Below are 21,331 nucleotides of genomic sequence, written 5' to 3'. Positions count from 1 at the left end.
GTCACTGTTACAATCATTGTGTTCCATCTCAATCATTGTACTCCATCACTGTTACAATCATTGTACATCTCAATCATTGTACTCTGTCACTGTTACAATCATTGTACTCCCTCACTGTTACAATCATTGTACACAATCTCAATCATTGTACTCTGTCACTGTTACAATCATTGTACTCTGTCACTGTTACAATCATTGTATTCCATCACAGTTACAATCACTGTATACCATCACTGTTACAATCATTGTACTTCATCTCAATCATTGTACTCCATCTCTGTTACAACCATTGTACTTCATCACTGTTACAGTCATTGTACTCTGTCACTGTTACAATCATTGTGTTCCATCTCAACCATTGTACTCAATCACTGTTACCATTTTACTCCATTACTGTTACAATTATTGTACTCCATCTCAATCATTGTACTCCATCACTGTTACAATCATTGTTCTCTATCTCAATCATTGTACTCCATCACTGTTACAATCCTTGTACTCCATCACTGTGGATATATGCTCCACAATGATTGTACTCTACACAAAACATGCACACAGTGAATACATTGTCAGACTGAAACATTTGTCATACCTCCATGTCAGAATGATGAGATCTGATTGGTCCACGTTATCTTGATAAAATACGGTGTAACCCGCATTAGAGGGTAATAAATTTCTCAGCGGGGGAATAAATCTCTTATACCCCGCCGCGAGCAAGTCAGGCTGCATGTGGATTTCTGAGTCACAGAATAGATCCCTTATACCCTGCTTCAAAGCAAAAAGTTGAACGTTTTTTTCCCCAAGTCAATGGAAGTCACGTGACATATCAAACTAACCTCAGCTCAATCAAACAGCCATTTTCTATCAATTTTGAATTTGTTTGAATTCTTTTACAATGTCATATTAAAACATGTCGGTAAGATATATTAGTTGTAGCAGGATCACGAGGGGTACATGAGGTAATATGCGTCCCTCGTTAAGTTTTATACCGCTCGCCTCCGTCTTGTGGTATAAAACCTAACGTGGGATGCATAATACCCCATGTACCCCTTGTGAACCTACTACAACACATAGTGTATGCCATTGCTTATATGAAACATATTTTATTATGAATATATATCTTTCAGGGAAGCACAATCAGGAAAAGGAAAATGTATGAAGAATTTCTTGGGAAAGTATCAATTCTTGGTAAGAATGAAATTTCTGCTGTTTCAGGGAGTTAAAATTAATGTCACATCAGCATATAGCGACTGCTGCTTTCAAATAAATTCAAGTAAATCTTTAAAAGAATATCTGCTAATAAACCATGTGGTACGACGGTTGACTGGTAATCAAGATTGGAATAAAGACATGACATGTAAATAAATCTTCTGCTCTTTGTGTGTGTGATGTTGCACTTAGCAATATTCCAGCTACCTGAGCACACTTTAGTCACTATCTGCTCCAATGATAATTTTAGAAGTCTGTAACAGTCTGTGAAAAAGCATCAGGGGACTATTTTCGGGGTGAAGGAGATAGTTGGGAGCCTGCTTGACATTACCGGACACTTTGTCTGTTGTGTCTGACAGAGAACCTGGACAAGTGGGAACGTCTCACAGTCGCAGATGCCCTGGAGCCAGTCATGTTCGAGGACGGAGAAGAAATCGTCCGGCAAGGTGAACCAGGAGAAGATTTCTTCATCATTTTGGAGGTAAGAGCTTTTGTCCGACTGTTTGACGTAGGAGTTCAGGTGAGCTTTAAATGAGGACTGCAATGCACCCTTTACAAAACGTTATCTCTTATATTTTATCCAAACTTCCTATCTCGCTTGACTAGAACTTCAGTACATTATCAATGCTCTAGTAACTATGTCCTCATGAGCTGAATTTGTGCAGAACACAATTTGAACACTACATGGGTTTCCCAGTCAGGGAAACCATACCGTGGTAAAGGTCAGTGATTAAAATAGAAAAAAAGCACTGTTATTTTGGGCTGTTCAAAACAATGATGTGTGTTTTGATGGGGAGGTGATGTGAATGAGGCAGTGTGAGGGTTGCTGCCTAACTTCTGGCACCTTGTGACCTGGGCTGGTTCATCGTCTTTCTTAATACAGCATTATCCCATGCTTTAGAAGGATGACAAACAACCTGTCATCAAATTACTCAGAACAACCTTGAACACTGCCAAAGTTTTTAAAAAATGGCTTTAAGTGCACTTGTGTAATTTCATCCGAGTAGGATTTTGGTGAACATGTAAAATGTCTCTGCAGTTATTTGGTTTGCTTGTTTAACACTACGGCATTAGGACAGAGACTGTGATCATGAAACACTCAACAGTAGTGATGGCATTTTTCAGCCAGTGTAATAGAGTAGGGAGGCTGCCTCTGGTGTGGGTATAAATGGCGTAACTTCCTGGCGCTATCCATGGCACTGGTGTGATCGATCAGTCTGATTGACTGGATATTGAGCGGCGTTGATTATGCAAATGTCACAGCAAGGAATGGACTTAAGCAGCATGTTTTGACCTTTAGTTAATATACAGACTTGTCACATCTTTCTTGGGGATATGCTGGGATTTAGATAGACTTTTCTTGGAAAATAAACATTGTACACATCCTTTTTTTCGGTTTTTTATTTTTTTATTTCCTTCAGAACTAAAAAGGTGTTTCTGTGGATTTTTTGTAACTATGTTCCACATTAAATCTCCAAATGTAATCTTGTTTCGTTTTTGTCAATGGGAACCAAAAATCAAACCTAGCTACATCTTAACTCTGTTAAAACTGTTTTTTTAAGGTTCACATAATTATCTTCACACTCAACTAATGTTTATCTGACGTTCTGATAGTCACGGAAGTCTTTGCAGGGCATGAATACAGGTCAAATATAAAAATAAGCTGAGTGACAATGAAATCTTTGATTGGCATTAAGAAGTTGGAAGAACATGGAGACATAACACCTTTATGGGTAACAACTTGTTCAATAACCTGGTGAAAGGGCAGCAAGTGGCCTTGAAACGTAGTTACAACCAAAAATCAAGTTGTTTTCTAGAAAAGTGTATGTCCTCCAAGTGAGAGAGTTTTCATTTTGAACTATCGAAACAAATGGACTATTACAGACTGTTACATTTCCCTTTATCATAGTCGAATGGCATTGCGGTCAAAGCATCTGCTCAACCAGATAGACAGTGCAGCACTTAGTAGCCTGGGTGACAATAGAACCTTCTAAATGATGCCGGGTCATGCCGTCTGTCCCAAAACTAGAAGCCGGTTCTCTATTAAGATGCAGGGTCTGTAATGCGGTCTATGTTGGTACTTAATGTTGCAAATATACCGTTTGTATGACTTGCAGTAAGGTCGCGAGTGAGTTGTCACTGTGCAAGCATGAATAGACACTGGGCTTCTAATACACACCAGCCTCTAATAGATGCAGAGTCAATGGCTTGCCTGAAATTAAAAGATGCCCGGGCATCTAATAGAAGAATTATATGTAGACGTCTGTTTTGCTTGTAAACCATGTTATCTCCGTTGACTGCTGTAGGGTCAGGCTGCTGTCTTACAAAGAAGATCGGACAACGAAGAGCCAGTAGAAGTGGGCAGACTTGGGACATCCGACTACTTTGGTAAGTCAGGCATCTATTTACACATTAAGCCCACCTCACTATTTAGTCCTTGCTAATAGGTTTGCTCAGAAACGACCCTAGTCCCTGATAACGATCCAGATACAAATCGGAAAGGTTATGATCACTCACAGAATAGTAATAATAGGGCCAGGATCACCAAGCATCATCATCTTCCTTAATAAGGCGTAAGGAAAATAATTGTCTCATAGCTGTCGCATCTGTTTGGAATTGGAGATCCTCACCAATTTGTTATGTTTCTGGTTCTAGATGTGTGGAGTGATTGTGATGTTTCTGGTTCTAGATTGAGTAAATGGTGATATGCTGATTGATAGGTTGTCCCTGGAAATCCTGTTTCCTGCTTGAAATGATGTTAAGATGGATCTTTTCCCTCACCTTCCAGGGACATTACAGGGATGCTAATTGTCGTATTATCCTAAATGTTGTCTCCAAGAAACTGATCAGTGATCCCTATTGCAAGGAGAATTGTGCGTTACTGTGTGTAACATTAATTTTCATTTCTGGAGCCATGTTTGGTTGCACTATATGAATATATACATATCAGTCTTACGACTAGAAGCTGTTTTTGATAAATATTTTAAATTTATTTAAAGAAAATATTTTCCAATTATTTAACGAAAACAAATCACAGTATCTCATGTTGTTTGGTAGTCCTGCCTCATGCTTGGTGCATGGACTGATCTCACGAACTGTTACAACTGATCACTTATCTTTCCTTAACTTTGATTCCTTACACTCTTTGAAGGCGGCCTTGATATACAGCCAGTCTTTACCAGAAACATTTGATGCTACAGGCCCAAAACTTGTGTCCAGGCAACATTTTCAGAAGATTTTAGTGTCAGAAATATTCAACATGTAGTATGTTGTATATATTCTGTATCTGATATGTTGTATACATATTCTGCATCTGTTGATGTTGGAAAGAAGTTAAGTATCCTGACTTCATTGCTGCTTGGTTCAGATGGGCAGATACTATTTGTATCTCAGCTAGTTATGGATAGTTAACAGCAATGAGGACTTCTGTTGAAAATGTAATTTTTTTATAGTGTGATGACAGCCAAACGATTTATGGCATTGATGGCATTGATGTTATAGAGGTAGTATTCTTTGTATTTAACAATGCTCACTTTTGTTTGATGTTCCTGTTTTAGGTGAAATTGCCCTGTTACTGGACCGACCCAGAGCAGCAACTGTTGTGTCTCGAGGACCTCTCAAATGTGTCAAAATGGATCGTGGACGCTTTGAGCGTGTCCTTGGACCCTGTGCCGACATCCTGAAAAGAAATATCTCTCAGTACAACAGCTTCGTATCTCTGTCAGTCTGAGGTCAGAGGTCACAGATGCATGCTGGGATCTGTGTGTCGCTTCTGCGTCCCCATCAGGCCGTTTTGCCGCCGTCTTAAAACAGCGGAACCATTTACTAACATTGATGACTCGTCGCGTGTACTTAAACTCTCCTTAAGACAGATTGTTCCATAAGATGATGTTCATAAAGAACAGTGTTTTTATGTTTTGGCCAAAGTGTTACGTTCTAAATCTGAGGACTCCAAACTGGAGTTTTACACCGATGATATTAATTCCAAAGAACACCACAATAGCTACTGATGTATTTCAGGAAACCTTTGCTCTTTAATTTTTCCCCCGTCTGTTATATATCTGTAATATTTGTTGAATGGTCAAAACCAAATATTTGTATCCTGTCTTCTTCCCTATTCCATTTTACGGAACACCTGGCCAATGAAAAGTCTTGTTTGTATGACGGTAAACGTTTGAAATAGTTGTAAGTATACTGTCAGTGCAGCTGGTTTTGAATGATTTGTCACAATACATAATGTTTAGGATTGCAAGCTGTCAGACAATGATTTGTGGAGCACAGCCACCTCAGGGTTACTGTCTGGGTTTGAATCTCAGTAAAGATTTGCATGCATTTAATCAAATTTAGAAAACAATAAATATGACATCTTTTTATGAAAAGAATGTAATTTGAGAGGATTTCTTTTTATAGGAAAATAACTATCCTTGGCCAGGTGTAAAATATGACATCAGTTGTGGATTAGCAGCAGAGCAAGCAAACACAATCAGTAATAATTCTCATTTATATGGGCAGCAAAGTTGCTTTGTAATTTTAGTTTTTGTAATAAACTGTTAATTTCATTTGATATTTTTGTAATGAGACACTATGACCACTGCTCGTCTTGTGTTTGTGATGTGTAACGCCAGCGTGAACAAACATGTCCACCAGATGTAGATACGAAATATTTCCCAGCTTCCTTCAAGACAAACATGTGATGTGTACAAACAGTCGTAAACAGTTTTCATGACGATAAGAAATTAAAAAGGGTTTTACCAGTTTCACAGCTTCTAATGGTTCATGAAATCTTTGAAATACTTAGTGAGTACAGAGTTATATGAAGGGAGAAATAACATAGAAATTAAAAGCGTGGCAGCTGAATTAGGTGCCTCTCTTGGATGACTGCTGTGTACCGGGATATTAGCCTGCACTCACTGTAGGGGACTGGATACATGGAACATGAGGCTGCCCTGCCTGTTGTCATATTTCAACTATAATAAGGCCATATATTTTCTTGGCATCGTTTACCGATCCACCAACCATACAAACAGAAAATTCAGAAAAAAACGTTATCAGTAAACGACAAGTGTTTTTAATCCTGTTTATGGTAAAGATCGCTTTGACAACAAAAATGCTGCTGTCAGATTTTAGATTTAATATATTTATGAGAACCCAAACCAGGCTACAATGAGTTGTTTTTTATCAAAAAAAAGGGAAAAGATTTGGCCTTAATATAGTTAATGTGTAATAGAAACAGAGTGATGGAACAATGGTCAGATATGGTTCTTGCAACTGTTCCTTATTCTCGGCATTAGGACGCAGCCAGATTCTCGGCCTTAGAACACAGCCAGATTCTCGGCATTAGAACACAGCCAGATTGTCGGCCTTCGAACACAGCCATGTTCTCGGCCTTAGAATGCAGCCAGATTCTTGGCCTTAAAACACAGCCAGATTGTCGGGTCACATGAACACCACATGGTTGTGTAGATCTTAAATTCTCACTCAAGGCCCAAGAGAGCACTGTCCAGAGATGGTAATCATGTCTAATACAGTACACTGGCTATACAGAAATTACTACCTGAAATATTCCTAGTGTTGTAGCGAATGCAGTATTTGAGCCAGTATTTTATTACGAAATATGGTATTGAAATGTCGCTCCACAAAAATGGTAATATTCATTCATCAGGCCGAATCAGAAGCACTTGTAACAGGTCTAACTTGCAGCCTTGTTTATTTATTTTGTTATTTATATCATGTAGACGAGATATTAAACCACTTGTTTTCAAACTAGTCATAGTTTGGTGTATAGAATAAAGCTGTTCTAGGTGGATGATGATAGTCATTGGTTGTCATGGTAACCTTGTTATATAAAAATTGATCATGTTACTTTTTGAGTTCATCTGTGAATATCATATCTCAGCTGCAATATTATTAATTTAAAATAATTACAGTTACTGTATACATGTCAGGGAAAAGATCAGCTCCATGACCTTGATTGATGTTGATTGATGTGCATCCAGCTGCTTTAAACATACATCCGCTGACAAGTGTACATAGTTATACCACCATGTACAGATTGCCTAACTGCCACACACTTTTATTCAGCTATAAATATCCCCATATTTGGGAAATGTGTTTGTTATCGAATTTTGTAAAAACCTTGACTTTCTGTTAATTACAAGTCATATTTTGTTATTGCTGTTTCTAAACAAAGAACTTATTTTGACAATTGCAATACATGTACATGTACCAATTCCTAGCTTTCATAATGCTTGCTGTATAGGGAACTATCACAGGTCGCTAGTGTGAGATTTCATCATGAAGTATAACAAGTGTATTCAAGCTGAAGATAGTAGAGCTTGGTAGTTCTCATGGTCAATCCAGATACTTGTATTCATGGTATGTTTTGCTTGACTAGCTGGACCTCATTATCTTTCATGTCAGAACTTTAGTCTTCAATATTGTTATCTTGAACAGATCTCACATTATTTCAACATAAATGGGCCAAATCTACTGAGAAGGGGGTAGTTTAACCATGTGTATCTTCTGTCTTGGAGATAGCTACAATATTTTTACAATGATCAATTTTGTTAGGAATTCATAAGTACCTTATTACATCTTTTTTTTTTAAAATGAAAATGATTATGTAATGCACAGAAACCGATAATCAAGTAGTCAAATTTAGTCAAGAGAGCACCCAAATATTTTGTTTTAGCTGTGATGACAGTGTATATATTCTTCTCAAATGAAGTTAAGGAACACCCTATTTTTTCAAGTTAGTCTGTCATGGCTGGTGGGTATTGCAACACACAGCCTTCCAATTGGTTGTCCTTTAACTTGTTTTGAGTAAGAATGGGTCCCTAGAGCAATAGGTATTTGGATATTTTAAAATGTTATGATACGCAACAAAATTGTATGGAATTCATACTTGAGTATATCTCCACCTTCGACCCCACCACCTTCGGTCCCACCCTCTTCGGCCCCACCCCTCTTCGGCCCCACCCTCTTTGGCCCCACCCTCTTCCCCCCACCCCCACCTGCTGACTGTCTCTACAGCCGTGTGCATGTATGTATGTGTTAACACTGTGGCTCTACTGGGACAGGCCAGACAGTATTTGTTATCTAACAGAGTGGATATATTTATGTGCTTTGCTGGCAACTAACCATTGTATGATGACTTTAGATAGTTGAGACCTGTTGTAGTTGTAGCCAATCACAGGGCTGGTTAGATCTGTTCTTAACCAATCAGATTGGCCAATATGTACAACTTTTGGTTCATATTAAACAGGTGTATTTTACAAATGTCACGACTGTTGTTCTGCATAGATCAGACAAAGCTATAACAACGTACCAGAATAAATGATAATTTATGCCCTGTTTGTCGGAGTTTGTTTTCTTGTTTTGTCGATATTTAATAAGAAACAAAAATGTTATTGTAAAATGTATTATTCCACAATGATAGACATTGATCACGTTGCGATATGCTGCCATTAAGGATCGATTGTCTTTGTTGGATTCACAACAAATGATGGACATTGCATTTATGTACAAGATGCACCAAAAAGGGCATTTTTATGTTCACTCAACACATAAGTTAGTTGGTTGTTTAACACCGCACTCAACAATATTCCAGCTACTCCAGTCTGTCTCAACCATATACTCTGATTGCATCATTAGCATCTAACTACGCAATTGGGATACGATAACATGCATCAACCTAATCATCGAACCCATCGTCTCTTACAAGCATGGGTTGCTGAAGACCAATTCTAACCCCAATCTTCATGGGGGAGAAAAGCATGGCTTGCTGAAGACCAATTCTAACCCTGATATATCTCAGTATGATGGGTTTGTGCGTCAGGGTGGGTCTCCAGTTCTCAGGCCTGAAATAGTAATCAGGTGGTCAGACTCGGTGGCTATCTGTCATTGTGCCCGTATGGAATGGAACATTGCTCATACCATCAACCACTAGTTGGTCTTGTCGGACTTACAGGCTGCCTTCACACAGCGGGAATATTGCTGACAGCGGCGTCAAATAAACAAACAAACAAACACAATGTCATCAATAATTATTATAATCATTTCACTACATATTGGGGGCATGGGTGGCCCAGTCATCTAAGGCGCCGCGATTCGCTCTGTAGAGTTGCGTCCCTTGGGCACGCCAGAAATCGATGATTGTGGGTTCGAATCCCGGTTCGCCCCGATTATGTTTCTAGGTTTGTCAGCACCATACCCGTGCCCGTGGGTTTCACCGAAGTGGTAAACGTCTGAGACCTGCATCACTTCGGGCTTTCCTCCCACATTAAGCTGACACGCCGCGATATAACTGAAATACTGTTTAAAGTGGCGTTAAACCCAACTCACTTACTCACTACATATTGTCATGCTTATAGCCACTTATATTGACTTGATTATGTCTGCAATTAGAAGTAACTTTGGTGTCTGCGTGTGTGTGTGTGTTTTCAAAGTAAAAACTTTGACTTACAGTGTCTTTAGAGAGAGCTACATTTCTGATACCAATAAGGTAACAAGACAACAGAGCTTTCTTTTCAATATTCTATCTTGACAAAACACAACCTTGGGTAACATTTTAAACCAACCCAGAGACCACACTGACTCATTCATCATAGCTTAAGGCTACTGTATTCAAGTATCCGGAAACTTCCAAGCAAGTCAACAATACTTGGCATGTTTAGATATCCTCCTGGCTCCTTTGTACTGTATATTAAAAGACATTTCAATGAAACCCCTCAGAAACATTCATTTCATAGATGAAAAGTCAGTCTCTTGGAGATCATTTACAATAGACTTGTCCACTTTTGTAACCATTATTATATGTACAGTAAAGTACGGTTATAACGAACTCAAAGGGACTACTTATTTTAGTTCGTTATAACCGTAGTTCGTTATAAGCATATACACAGTATAACTACAGCAAATAGTCGAGACCAAAAAGTAAGTTCGTTATATCCGTCAGTTCGTTATAAGCGTGTTCGTTATAACCGTAGTTTACTGTATATTTAAATTGGAAATGAGAACAATATTACATTTTTTTTGGTGAAGTGTTTGTGCATGTGAAACTGTTTTATGCCACTCTGTTCATATGATGTGGAAGATGTATGACAGAGACACGTATCCAATACACAACACATTTAAGACTTTGTATACATGTTTTGACATGTTTTGCTAACTAAAAACAATTGGTAAAAAAGACATAATAAGACATGCGATGAGTAGACCAATGAAGATATTCTCGATGCTGTATCGCAGCCCCGACGCCCGAGGCTTGTGGTAGACACGCCCCATCTTCTGGTAGTGGCGAACCACCCCCGTCAGGTCGTTCTGCAGGGTGGGGGAGTACCCCAGCTGGCTGTGGGCCTTGGAGATACTGAATGTGTGGGTCACACCTGTCTTGTACACCTGGGGAGAGGAAAGAGTACAGTGATGCACTGGCACAGCCTAGGCGATGTTCACAGTGACTGAGTGAGTCGTGTCTGACGCTGCCAGTGGAGGGTGCATGTTCTGTATGTGAGGAGTATTGACGTTAAGTGAAAATTCCTTGATAGCAGCATGGTTTTTGGATTGCTGGGATTTGAATCACTTGAATCAAACTTGACAAGATTGTCAATTAGATATCTTTTCACAAGATCCACTCCACCACCCATCTACCACTCCACCACCCACTCCACCACCCATCTACAACTCCACCACCCATCTACCACCCACTCCACCACCCATCTACCACCCACTCCACCACCCATCTACCACCCACTCCACCACCCATCTACCACCCACTCCACCACCCATCTACCACCCACTCCACCACCCATCTACCCACTCCACCACCCATCTACCACCCACTCCACCACCCATCTACCACCCACTCCACCACCCATCTACCACCCACTCCACCACCCATCTACCACTCCACCACCCATCTACCACCCACTCCACCACCCACTCCACCACCCATCTACCCACTCCACCACCCATCTACCACCCACTCCACCACCCATCTACCACCCACTCCACCACCCATCTACCACCCACTCCACCATCCATCTACTACCCACTCCACCACCCATCTACCACCCACTCCACCACCCATCTACCACCCACTCCACCACCCATCTACCCACTCCACCACCCACTCCACCACCCATCTACCACTCCACCACCCATCTACAAATCCACCTACCATCTACCACTCCACCACCCATCTACCACTCCACCACCCATCTACCACTCCACCACCAATCTACCACTCTACCACCCATCTACCAATCCACCATCCATCTACCACTCCACCACCAATCTACCCGCTCCACCACCCATCTACCACTCCACCACCCATCTACCAATCCACCACCCATCTACCCACTCCACCACCCATTCCACCACCCATCTACCACTCCACCACCCATCTACCAATCCACCATCCATCTACCACCCATCTACCAATCCACCACCAATCTACCAATCCACCACCCATCTACCCACTCCACCATCCATCTACCCACTCCACCACCCATCTACCACTCCACCACCCATCTACCACTCCACTCCCCATCTACCACTCCACCACCCATCTACCACTCCACCACCCATCTACCACTCCTCTCCCCATCTACCACTCCACCACCCATCTACCACTCCACCACCCATCTACCACTCCACCACCCATCTACCACTCCACTCCCCATCTACCACTCCACCACCCATCTACCACTCCACCACCCATCTACCCACTCCACCACCCATCTACCACTCCACCACCCATCTACCACTCCACCACCCATCTACCACTCCACCATCCATCTACCACTCCACCACCCATCTACCACTCCACCACCCATCTACCCACTCCACCACCCATCTACCACTCAACCACCCATCTACCACTCCACCACCCATCTACCACTCCACCACTCTACCACCCATCTACCAATCCACCATCCATCTACCACTCCACCACCAATCTACCCGCTCCACCACCCATCTACCACTCCACCACCCATCTACCAATCCACCACCCATCTACCACTCCACCACCCACTCCACCACCCACTCCACCACCCACTCCACCACCCATCTACCACTCCACCACCCATCTACCACCCACTCCACCACCCATCTACCCACTCCACCACCCATCTACCACCCACTCCACCACCCATCTACCACCCACTCCACCACCCACTCCACCACCCATCTACCACCCATCTACCACCCACTCCACCACCCACTCCACCACCCATCTACCCACTCCACCACCCATCTACCACCCATCTACCACCCACTCCACCACCCATCTACCACCCACTCCACCACCCATCTACCACCCACTCCACCATCCATCTACTACCCACTCCACCACCCATCTACCACCCACTCCACCACCCATCTACCACCCACTCCACCACCCATCTACCCACTCCACCACCCACTCCACCACCCATCTACCACTCCACCACCCATCTACAAATCCACCTACCATCTACCACTCCACCACCCATCTACCACTCCACCACCCATCTACCACTCCACCACCAATCTACCACTCTACCACCCATCTACCAATCCACCATCCATCTACCACTCCACCACCAATCTACCCGCTCCACCACCCATCTACCACTCCACCACCCATCTACCAATCCACCACCCATCTACCCACTCCACCACCCATTCCACCACCCATCTACCACTCCACCACCCATCTACCAATCCACCATCCATCTACCACCCATCTACCAATCCACCACCAATCTACCAATCCACCACCCATCTACCCACTCCACCATCCATCTACCCACTCCACCACCCATCTACCACTCCACCACCCATCTACCACTCCACTCCCCATCTACCACTCCACCACCCATCTACCACTCCACTCCCCATCTACCACTCCACCACCCATCTACCACTCCACCACCCATCTACCACTCCACTCCCCATCTACCACTCCACCACCCATCTACCACTCCACCACCCATCTACCCACTCCACCACCCATCTACCACTCCACCACCCATCTACCACTCCACCACCCATCTACCACTCCACCATCCATCTACCACTCCACCACCCATCTACCACTCCACCACCCATCTACCCACTCCACCACCCATCTACCACTCAACCACCCATCTACCACTCCACCACCCATCTACCACTCCACCACCAATCTACCACTCTACCACCCATCTACCAATCCACCATCCATCTACCACTCCACCACCAATCTACCCGCTCCACCACCCATCTACCACTCCACCACCCATCTACCAATCCACCACCCATCTACCACTCCACCACCCACTCCACCACCCATCTACCACTCCACCACCCATCTACCACTCCACCACCCATCTACCACTCCACCACCCATCTACCACTCCACCACCCATCTACCACTCCACTCCCCATCTACCACTCCACCACCCACTCCACCACCCATCTACCCACTCCACCACCCATCTACCACTCCACCACCCATCTACCACTCCACCACCCATCTACCACTCCACCACCCACTCCACCACCCATCTACCACTCCACCACCCATCTACCACTCCACCACTCATCTACCCACTCACCTCTGTCCTTGTCAGCAAGGGCTGGAAGTTGTAGATGCGGCCGATGATAGAATGGACAATTTCTGTTATGAAAGCTGCAACACAGAAAACGGATCTCTAGAAGTAATCCTGTCTTCATGCCAAGTTAGTTCTGTACAGCACACACTACACACTACACTCGTGACCCAGCATGCACTTTAACAAACATTATGTGATTGTCTAAACAAACTGATAATGTGCTCTCATGACATAAGAAAAAGAGTATATATATTTCATCACTATGGAAACATTGTGAGCTTGTTGTCTGCCTACGTACCGAAGTAAAACACTGGGAGGAGCGGAAGGTTCACTGTTGGGTACCGGTAGCCCAGACCTTCGATCTGCAAGGAAAGTATCAGTCTGAATGTCTGAACAGCAATCACAGTTGTCCCCCCTTGTATCACTCAGGGACAAGTCATCCGTCTGTGGCCATTTTATCAACTTGGTTTGAGCATTGCCCCCAAAAATACCATGGTCAACTTTTTAGCCGTTTACAAACACTTGTTATTTAATGGTGAATCAATGGTACCTTTTGCATAGTCTTAGCTACAATGTATCAACCCCAAAACACAGAATGTTGATAAAGGAAGGATTCTTTGACCACAATAAAATCTGATTGGTTGGTTGTGTTTTCACACATAACATTGATCAATAGGTCATGAAGCAGGCGATGTAAGGAGGCAAGTGGTGATGACTGTAGCACTCCATGTGAGCTACATCTTCATCAAACGCTGCACATGTCAGTACTCAGGCGATGACAGGAGGGTCCGAATGGGGGGTGTCTGTCACTTGGCACTTTTTGAGTCATGTTATTTTAGTCTGTAAACCCCATCAAGACCCTCAGAATTGAAAGAGTGAGGAAGTTTGGGGTTTTGGAAACACCAGCTCTGACCAGATACAAATGGCTGCCATGTAAGTAGAAGTATGACATTCCTCAAAGACTAAACATTTGTATTTTTTGACAAAATAATGCTCTATGTTGTTCTTTGTTCAATGATGGTTTGTATATCAAAATAAGAATGATGATTGTTGGTCCTTCAATAAAATGGTACCATCAAATCTTGGCCACGGATGATATTGAGATATTTCCACATATACATGTATGATGGAATATGGGCATGCTGCTATTGACTAAATACAAGTAATAAAACCTCAAGCACAATTTGTCTGCAACAATTATAGAGCAGCATTAGACAGATTTCCACACCAAAAGTATGACATCACACACCCAAGAAAAAATGGAGTCTACCAAGGACATGGTCTAGTCTTTCCAGGACATGGTCAAATCTACCCAGGACAAGGTCGAGTCTACCCAGGACAAGGTCGAATCTACCCAGGACATCGTCAAGTCTACCTGGGGCAAGGTCTACCCAGCACAAGGTCGTGTCTACCCAGCACAAGGTCATGTCTACCCAGGACAAGGTCGAGTCTACCCAGGAAAAAACAGCCCCATCACCCAACCTCATCAGATCAGCAGACTTCTTACATAACAACCAACATAGGCGTGACATTCACCTCCAACAAGATACTTAGAAACATCTTACACGCGAACGGTAAAGGTCCCATTCAGTCCACCCTAAACCCTAGGACGTGTGTATGAGATGTCAACTGCAGACACAAATACATTGGAGAGACTTCACGCCTCATAGCCACCAGAATAAAAGAACACAATATCCCTTTTGAAAAATCTGACATGAAATTTGTCCTTTCGGAACAAAAATCCTGACCACCATATTTCCTGAAAATGTTTTGTTGAATCAAGTTGATGTGGTCTGATCTGGGAGATTTAATATTCGAAACCTAAAGGAGGAGCCGCCATGACCCTGGACATGCAGTTTCCTGGTCATGAGGCCATCCTATGGGAGTACTTGTTTCAGCAGCTGACTGTCGAGGTGTGACACAAACAGCACAACCTCGAGTGTATCTGGGATATACATGTCTGTGTGTCAGACCCACTCCATTGATGGAGCTTGACACGTGTTTGAAGAGAGTAGAAAGAGTGGTGAGACAAGACCAATGAGAGACAAGACCAATGAGAGACAAGACCAATGAGAGACAAGACCAGTGATTATGCAAACTACTACATTAAAGATGACATAATTCTATTTTCCAAAACAGAACTAGCCTTGCCTTGTCATGGGATTTTAGGGGAGATTTTATGTACACATCACTGATCATGCCTTGTAGGACGTGCTGGCAAGTGTGCAGATGTTGCTTCAGGTTATGGGGACATTTGAACACTAAAACAAAGACACAATGATTGCAATAATCTAGCAACCAGTGGTTGATAGCATGAGACAATGACATACAATCTGCCACGTCACAGAGCCTGACCACCCAATTCCCATCTATTCAGCTCTTGACATGCAATCTGCCACGTCACAGAGCCTGACCACCCTATTCCCATCTATTCAGCTCTTGACATGCACGAAGTACAGCAACCTGTCTCACAAGGAATCCACACAAGGATAGATGAAGTTTTGCAAAACACGAAATATGAGAGACATTAACTGTCATGCCAGGTCAAAAGACAACAAAATCTACCATATTTCAACAAACATACTACATTCAAAATATTATCAATCAGAACAAAGTCATAAATAACCTAGTTAATAACAGGTCTGCACATCTTCCATATAGCCTGGGTCTGGGCCTGTGAGCTGAATGTCACACCACGGTCAGGCATCTGGTGCACTAACAGCATCACTGGTCACACAGCATCACTGGTCAAACAGTATCAGTCTTGTCAAGTTCACCAGTCATGCATCATGTATAGATTATACGAATGCTTCACTCTGATAACAAGAGGCCCATAGGGCTTGTATCACACACCTGGATATTTACGCAATCATGACAAAATATACATTTGCACTGTGCATGTATATAATACTGCAAATATTTCGTAGTTTTGACTCTGTCAGCATTTTAAAGGGGTGGATGGCAAGGATGTTATGATCCAGGATCTAAGTTTCCAGATGTGGGGGTTTCAGCCCCTCCATTTCTCCAATTTGAATCCCCACCATTGGAGAATGCTTCCAACTAAATATGGTTGATATCTATCTCCAAGTTCCAGAGAAGAAGTCGTTTACAGCAATAATGCCAAATTACCCCTATTTCGACCCGCCCCTCAGCCCCTTGGGGAATGATCAGCCCTTCCATTTGTACAATTTTGAATTCTCACCACCGGAGAATGCCTCTAACCATATATGGTTGATATCTATCTCTTAGTTCCAGAGAAGAAGTCGTTTAAAGCAATAACTCCAAATTACCCCTATTTGGCCCCGCACCTCAGCCCCTTGGGGGGTCAGCCCTTCCATTTGTACAATTTTGAATCCTCACCACCGGAGAATTGCTCTAACCATATATGGTTGATATCTATCTCTTAGTTGCAGAGAAGAATTCGTTAAAAGCAATATAGCCAAATAACTAGTCTGTCTTACAGACCCTGATACAAATATATATGAAATACAGCCCATGCAAGTCTATAATGTTTGGCAAGTCTAGATTACTGCAGTATCAGGAATGAAGAGAGTCACTGGGCTCCCTTTTATTATATTTTTATTAAGATAACTGAACAACTGTTTTTTCTCTACGATATGTTCATTTCATAGGCTAGATGTTAGTGTACCAAATTACAACTATTTGGCCCCGGCTCTCAGTCCCCTGGGGGGTCAGCCCCAAAATTTGTACAATTTTGAATCCCCACCACCTAGGGATGCTTCCAGTCAAATTCCGTTAATTTCCAATGAGTGGTTCAGAAGAAGTCGTTTGAAAAAATTGTTGATGGCTGGACGACGGCTGGACGTAGGATGCCCCGGTATGGCATAAGCTCACCTTGGTCCGGGTGACCAGAGAGTGAGCAGACCGGTGAGTGACCAACCAGACCAGTGAGTGACCAGACCTGTAAGTGACCAGACCAGTAAGTGACCAGACCAGTGAGTGACCAACCAGACCGGTGAGTGACCAGACCAGTGACCAACCAGACCGGTGAGTGACCTGACCGGTGAGTGACCTGACCAGTGAGTGAACAGACTGGTGAGTGACCAACCAGACCAGTGAGTGACCAGACCTGTAAGTGACCAGACCAGTAAGTGACCAGACCAGTGAGTGACCAACCAGACCGGTGAGTGACCAGACCAGTGAGTGACCAGACAGGTGAGTGACCAGACTGGTGAGTGACCTGACCGGTGAGTGACCAGACTGGTGAGTGACCAGACCAGTGAGTGACCAGACCAGTGAGTGACCAGTGAGTGACCAGACCGGTGAGTGACCAGACCAGTGAATGACCAGACCAGTGAGTGACCAGACTGGTGAGTGACCAGACTGGGGGATGTGACCTGACCAGTGAGTGACCAGACCAGTGAGTGACCAGACCAGTGAGTGACCTGACCAGTGAGTGACCTGACCAGTGAGTGACCAGACCAGTGAGTGACCAGACTGGTGAGAGACCAGACTGGGGGATGTGACCAGACCAGTGAGTGACCAGACCGGTGAGTGACCTGACCAGTGAGTGACCAGACCAGTGAGTGACCAGACCGGTGAGTGACCAGACCAGTGAGTGACCAACCAGACCGGTGAGTGACCAGACCAGTGAGTGACCAGACAGGTGAGTGACCAGACTGGTGAGTGACCTGACCGGTGTGTGACCGGACTGGTGAGTGACCAGACCAGTGAGTGACCAGTGAGTGACCAGACCGGTGAGTGACCAGACCAGTGAATGACCTGACCAGTGAGTGACCAGACCAGTGAGTGACCAGACCAGTGAGTGACCAGACCAGTGAGTGACCAGACCAGTGAGTGACCTGACCAGTGAGTGACCAGACCAGTGAGTGACCAGACTGGTGAGTGACCAGACTGGGGGATGTGACCTGACCAGTGAGTGACCAGACCAGTGAGTGACCAGACCAGTGGGTGACCTGACCAGTGAGTGACCTGACCAGTGAGTGACCAGACTGGTGAGAGACCAGACTGGTGAGAGACCTGACCAGTGAGTGACCTGACCAGTGAGTGACCAGACCAGTGAGTGACCTGACCAGTGAGTGACCAGACCAGTGAGTGACCTGACCAGTGAGTGACCAGACCAGTGAGTGACCAGACTGGGGGATTTGACCTGACCAGTGAGTGACCAGACCGGTGAGAGACCAGTGAGTGACCAGACTGGTGAGTGACCAGACCGGTGAGAGACCAGACTGGGGGATGTGACCTGACCAGTGAGTGACCAGACTGGTGAGTGACCAGTGAGTGACCAGACTGGTGAGTGACCAGTCAGTGACCAGACCGGTGAGTGACCAGTCAGTGACCAGACCGGTGAGAGACCAGTGAGTGACCAGTGAGTGACCAGACTGGTGAGTGACCAGACCGATGAGAGACCAGTGAGTGACCAGACTGGTGAGTGACCAGACCGGTGAGAGACCAGTGAGTGACCTGACCAGTGAGTGACCAGACTGGGGGATGTGACCTGACCAGTGAGTGACCAGACCGGTGAGAGACCAGTGAGTGACCAGACTGGTGAGTGACCAGTGAGTGACCAGACCGGTGAGTGACCAGTGAGTGACCTGACCAGTGAGTGACCAGACTGGGGGATGTGACCTGACCAGTGAGTGACCAGACCGGTGAGTGACCAGTGAGTGACCAGACTGGTGAGTGACCAGTGAGTGACCAGACCGGTGAGTGACCAATGAGTGACCAGACCGGTGAGAGACCAGTGAGTGACCAGTGAGTGACCAGACTGGTGAGAGACCAGTGAGTGACCAGTGAGTGACCAGACTGGTGAGTGACCAGTGAGTGGCCAGTGAGTGACCAGTGAGTGACCAGACCGGTGAGAGACCAGTGAGTGACCAGACCGGTGAGTGACCAGTGAGTGACCAGACTGGTGAGTGACCAGACTGGTGAGTGACCAGTGAGTGACCAGACTGGTGAGTGACCAGTGAGTGACCAGTGAGTGACCAGACTGGTGAGTGACCAGTGAGTGACCAGACCGGTGAGAGACCAGTGAGTGACCAGACCGGTGAGAGACCAGTGAGTGACCAGACCGGTGAGAGACCAGTGAGTGACCAGACCGATGAGAGACCAGTGCGTGACCAGACTGGTGAGTGACCAAACCAGCGAGTGACCAGACCAGTGAGTTGCCATCACTGTGCTATTATAATTTTCTGTAATCACTCAACTGTCGGCAAGGACATACAGTGTGGCTTCTGTACGTATGATGTTGATGTATGCTATTTAGAACACTTAGATCTATGCCAGACCAATATGTATCTTCTCAAACGGATTAGCCTCCCTGTTTGAATCATGTTCCCTGATGGACCACCCGACCACTTCCTGCCACTTTCATCCCATCCTTTCTCTGCCAGTTTCCTTGATAACAGCAAACAGTCATAGAAAGAAAAATGATGAAAACAAGAGTTCTCTCCCTTACACCATACACGTCTCAAACTATATTCAAGCTGTGCATATCAATCTATGATATTTAGTGTTATGATGAATTCAACATCATCCACAGATCCCGAGAACCTCTGTACTGTGACATACTTCCTACAATAACAAGACATTTACGAAACTAGTGAAAACCATACTTCATCTAAGGTGCTGACAAACCAAGAATCATAATTAGGGGATATCTGTGATATGAATCCATGGTCATAAGACTCCAGCGCCCTAAGAGATGCAACTATGCACATTGGCATCATGGATCTTAGGCCCATCCGTGACCTACACAAGGTTTTGGAAAGGTTTAATTTTGACCTTAATTCTTAATATATCCTCAGATGTCTCAACATCCTATGCAAGGGCACATTCCAGTAAAGCTCAAACAACTTCACTTAACTCAAAAGGAGTACCAACAAGCCTCTACGTAGTCCAAGTTTTGAAGAGCTATATTGAACACTAACTCTATACACTGACACCAATTCCATGGTCTAGTGGATAGACCATCTGCCCGGAGAATGTAAGGTCTGGGTTCAATCCAAAACTGCATTATACCAACAGACATTCGAAGATGGTACTTGTTACCCTGCTGACACTCAGGGGATAAAACAAGGACTGGTTGGCTCGGATTCAGTATAGTGTGTCTGTGTGGGGGATTTACTAGCACTATAAAAGTGGCATCAGTCCACACACACCTCAACACTCAGGGGATAAAACAAGGCCTGGTTGGCTCGGATTCAGTATACTGTGTCTGTGTGGGGGATTTCCTAGCACTATATAAGTGGCATCAGTCCACACACACCTCAATGCATGGCCACCATCTGTTGTACACCCCAGGAAGTAATCTTTGTCGTAAATGGATGGATAGGCATTACTTAGAAGCTGATGGATGACAAGGTAGACACAATTTTATGGATAACAACTTCTTTAATACTGTAAAAAGCGATGTTTCGGTATACATCCTTATACTGTTGTCAAGCAAGACCGAATGAGGGACTTAGTACAGAAGATATATAGTAGGTGGAGGATTAACAACAACAACAATTGCATACATGAGTATCTTTGTTGTAGCTGGTACGAAGGACTGTTACATGACA

At 44.2% G+C, this 21,331-nt stretch overlaps 3 protein-coding genes across 5 annotated transcripts in view; 2 read left to right on the top strand and 1 right to left on the bottom strand.

Annotated features, from left to right (window-relative positions):
* The window catches only part of LOC139468537 (cAMP-dependent protein kinase regulatory subunit), a 181,152-nt gene extending 172,588 nt beyond the window's left edge, over positions 1-8,564 (top strand). For both annotated transcript variants that reach the window (XM_071250574.1, XM_071250573.1), the window contains exons 8-11: positions 1,128-1,188; positions 1,569-1,690; positions 3,516-3,597; positions 4,767-8,564. In XM_071250574.1, coding sequence (XP_071106675.1) covers positions 1,128-1,188; positions 1,569-1,690; positions 3,516-3,597; positions 4,767-4,939 — 438 coding nt within the window. In that variant the 3' untranslated portion in view covers positions 4,940-8,564. The remainder of the gene's footprint in view (positions 1-1,127; positions 1,189-1,568; positions 1,691-3,515; positions 3,598-4,766) is intronic.
* A 110-nt stretch (positions 8,565-8,674) lies between these two features.
* Positions 8,675-21,331, bottom strand: part of LOC139468534 (short-chain dehydrogenase/reductase family 42E member 1-like) — a 334,803-nt gene continuing 322,146 nt past the window's right edge. For both annotated transcript variants that reach the window (XM_071250570.1, XM_071250568.1), the window contains exons 9-11: positions 14,086-14,149; positions 13,791-13,864; positions 8,675-10,608 (exon numbers count right to left, since the gene is read on the bottom strand). In XM_071250570.1, coding sequence (XP_071106671.1) covers positions 10,375-10,608; positions 13,791-13,864; positions 14,086-14,149 — 372 coding nt within the window. In that variant the 3' untranslated portion in view covers positions 8,675-10,374. The remainder of the gene's footprint in view (positions 10,609-13,790; positions 13,865-14,085; positions 14,150-21,331) is intronic.
* Positions 11,726-13,668, top strand: LOC139469082 (uncharacterized; the record flags this gene model as incomplete). The annotated part of the gene is made up of 4 exons (XM_071251208.1): positions 11,726-12,173; positions 12,622-12,805; positions 12,981-13,442; positions 13,533-13,668. Coding segments are annotated over 4 exons (1,230 nt in total), but the record flags the coding sequence as incomplete, so codon positions are not given.

This window comes from Haliotis cracherodii, unplaced genomic scaffold (genome assembly GCF_022045235.1).
Source record: "Haliotis cracherodii isolate W230 unplaced genomic scaffold, xgHalCrac1.p SCAF_2, whole genome shotgun sequence".
NCBI lineage: Eukaryota > Metazoa > Mollusca > Gastropoda > Lepetellida > Haliotidae > Haliotis > Haliotis cracherodii.
This window is presented reverse-complemented; position numbering and strand designations above follow the sequence as displayed.